General features: G+C 61.3%; 1 protein-coding gene across 1 annotated transcript in view; it reads left to right on the top strand.

The window, feature by feature from the left end:
* Positions 1-1,670: 1,670 nt before the first annotated feature.
* The window catches only part of HES3 (hes family bHLH transcription factor 3), a 1,364-nt gene continuing 884 nt past the window's right edge, over positions 1,671-2,150 (top strand). The window contains exons 1-3 of the mRNA XM_077763986.1: positions 1,671-1,730; positions 1,838-1,933; positions 2,035-2,116. Coding sequence (XP_077620112.1) covers positions 1,671-1,730; positions 1,838-1,933; positions 2,035-2,116 — 238 coding nt within the window. The remainder of the gene's footprint in view (positions 1,731-1,837; positions 1,934-2,034; positions 2,117-2,150) is intronic.

Raw genomic sequence — 2,150 nt, 5'->3', positions numbered from 1 at the left:
AAGGCCGGCCGGCCGGCCTCGGCCCCGCCGCCCGCCCCGGCCCCGACCCGGCCCGAGCTGGCCCTCGGGTCCTGCGGCCGGGGCGGAAGAGCACCTCCGAGCCGGGGCCGAAGCAGCCTAGGCCTCGAAAGGAGGGCGGAGCGCGATTCTCCACGCTGCTTGGCTACTGGGAAGCCTCTGCGCCAAGCGGGGCCCATCTATACTCCCGGCAGGGGGCGGGTGTGGGGGAAGAAGATACCACCGATCCAGGGAGCCGGGGGCCCATCCAGGACCCAACAGTCTCCCTTCCCCCTTACGCTGAGTCCCCCGCAAAGCGGATTTGTTTATTCCTCTGCGGCAGGGCTCAACTGCACAACTTTTGCGTTGATGCCACTTCCTTGCCCTGGCGAGTAGCTGTGGGGGCCCGCTTTGGTCGGAATCCCATTTTACAAGCCTTGAACCTGGGGCCCTGCGAGCCCAGGACCGGGAGATAACTGGGGATGAACCCAGGGACGTCAGTCTGTCAGCCACAGCTACTGGAGTCCTGTGCCTGGGGCCCAACCCGGGACTGCATCAGTCCTGCCTTAAGGCCTAACAGGTCCTGGGTGGGGGTGGGGTGCCTCCGGCACTGAGCTGCCTGGGTCTCCACCCACAGACCGAATAATGACCAGTATTGGGGGTCCCAGACCTGCAAGGGCACAGAACGGTGCTCTTGCCATATGATCAGTGATCTTTCCCCGTCACCTTTCGTTTGTTGGGAGCGAGAGAAGTCCGGTGGCAATAAGCTGTGAGGGAAAGTGTCAGAGTCTGAGTTGTCCAGCCTGGAAACTCAGGACTGCAACTAGTCTTGGCTTGAGGCTGCCTGCAGCCTCCCCCCAGCCAGAAGAGTGTGGATTGGGGCCTAATAGGGCCAGAGGGCACATGAGGCCAGGATGCACCTGAGCGCAGGAATGCTCCCAGTCCAAGACCCCAGCCAGGAGGAGACTGGCTGTGGCCCCGAGGGCGGGCTGCATGCTTTAATGGGACACATGTCGCTGTGTGGCTCCCTCGGGCCCAGCCTGTGCCCGGCTTTGAGCAACCACAGGCAGAAAATCGCTGCATTGTCCCAACATTAGGGCGACTAATGTGGCGTTGCCAGCGTGGCCAGAGCGTGAAACCCGCAGAAAGGCCTTGCTGGTGGGTCCTCCTGACTCCGCATCTTCATCAGGCCCACGGAGGCCTGGCATGTTGTCAGAGTCATTAGCGGGGCTCAAAACCAGCGGGACCCACGGACCTTCCTCAGTGGGTGCCCCCCAGAATGCTTGGAGACAAGGGACGGCAAGCACTAGATAAGTGGGGCTAGTGAGGCTCAGTCCCTAGGGACACTAAACACGGGGACAGAACAGGGCATGGAGGGATGTGTATGGGTGGGGACCCCAGACTCAGGAAGTAGTGGGGATGAAAGGGATACAGGGGACAGGCTGGGAAAGGGGAAGAGGGGCCCCTTGGAAGAAAGGAGGGTTTCTGGAGGTGAGGCTGAAGCCTGGGCTTTGAGAGGGGGTCGGACAGAGAGAGGTGGGGAATTTCCCAGTGCATCCCCCCCTCATCTCCTCCCCCTCGGGGTTCCTCGAGTCCAGGAGCGCCTCATTGACATGTAAACGAGGAGCCCCTATAAAGGCAGCACTGCCTCCCACAGGCACAGATACGAAGACATGGGCACTAAGCCCGAGACCCAGGGCAGCTCCGGTGGCCACGCCGGCGGCTTCCGCAAGGTCTGGGGTCCTGAAGGGCGCAGGGTGTGGGCCTGCCAAGCCGGGGGTAGGGTGGGGCAGAGGGCAAGAGGCCCCTGGCCCTACTCTATAATGCCACCCCTCCACAGATCTCCAAGCCACTGATGGAGAAGAAGCGACGGGCACGCATCAATGTATCGCTTGAGCAGCTGAAGTCCTTGCTGGAAAAACACTACTCCCACCAGGTGAGATGTAGGGATGTGGTGAGGTGGGCGTGATATGATCCCCAACCTCATCCCTTCCAAGTCAGACTGTACAACTAAGAGCGCGTTCCACGGATCCACAGATCCGGAAACGCAAGCTGGAGAAGGCGGACATACTGGAGCTGAGCGTCAAGTACATGAAAAGCCTTCAGAACTCGGTTCAAGGTGGGAGGGAGTCTGGAGGGCATAGGGCAAGGAT

This window comes from Crocuta crocuta, unplaced genomic scaffold, assembly GCF_008692635.1.
Source record: "Crocuta crocuta isolate KB4526 unplaced genomic scaffold, BGI_CrCroc_1.0 scaffold13, whole genome shotgun sequence".
NCBI classification, from domain to species: domain Eukaryota; kingdom Metazoa; phylum Chordata; class Mammalia; order Carnivora; family Hyaenidae; genus Crocuta; species Crocuta crocuta.
This window is presented reverse-complemented; position numbering and strand designations above follow the sequence as displayed.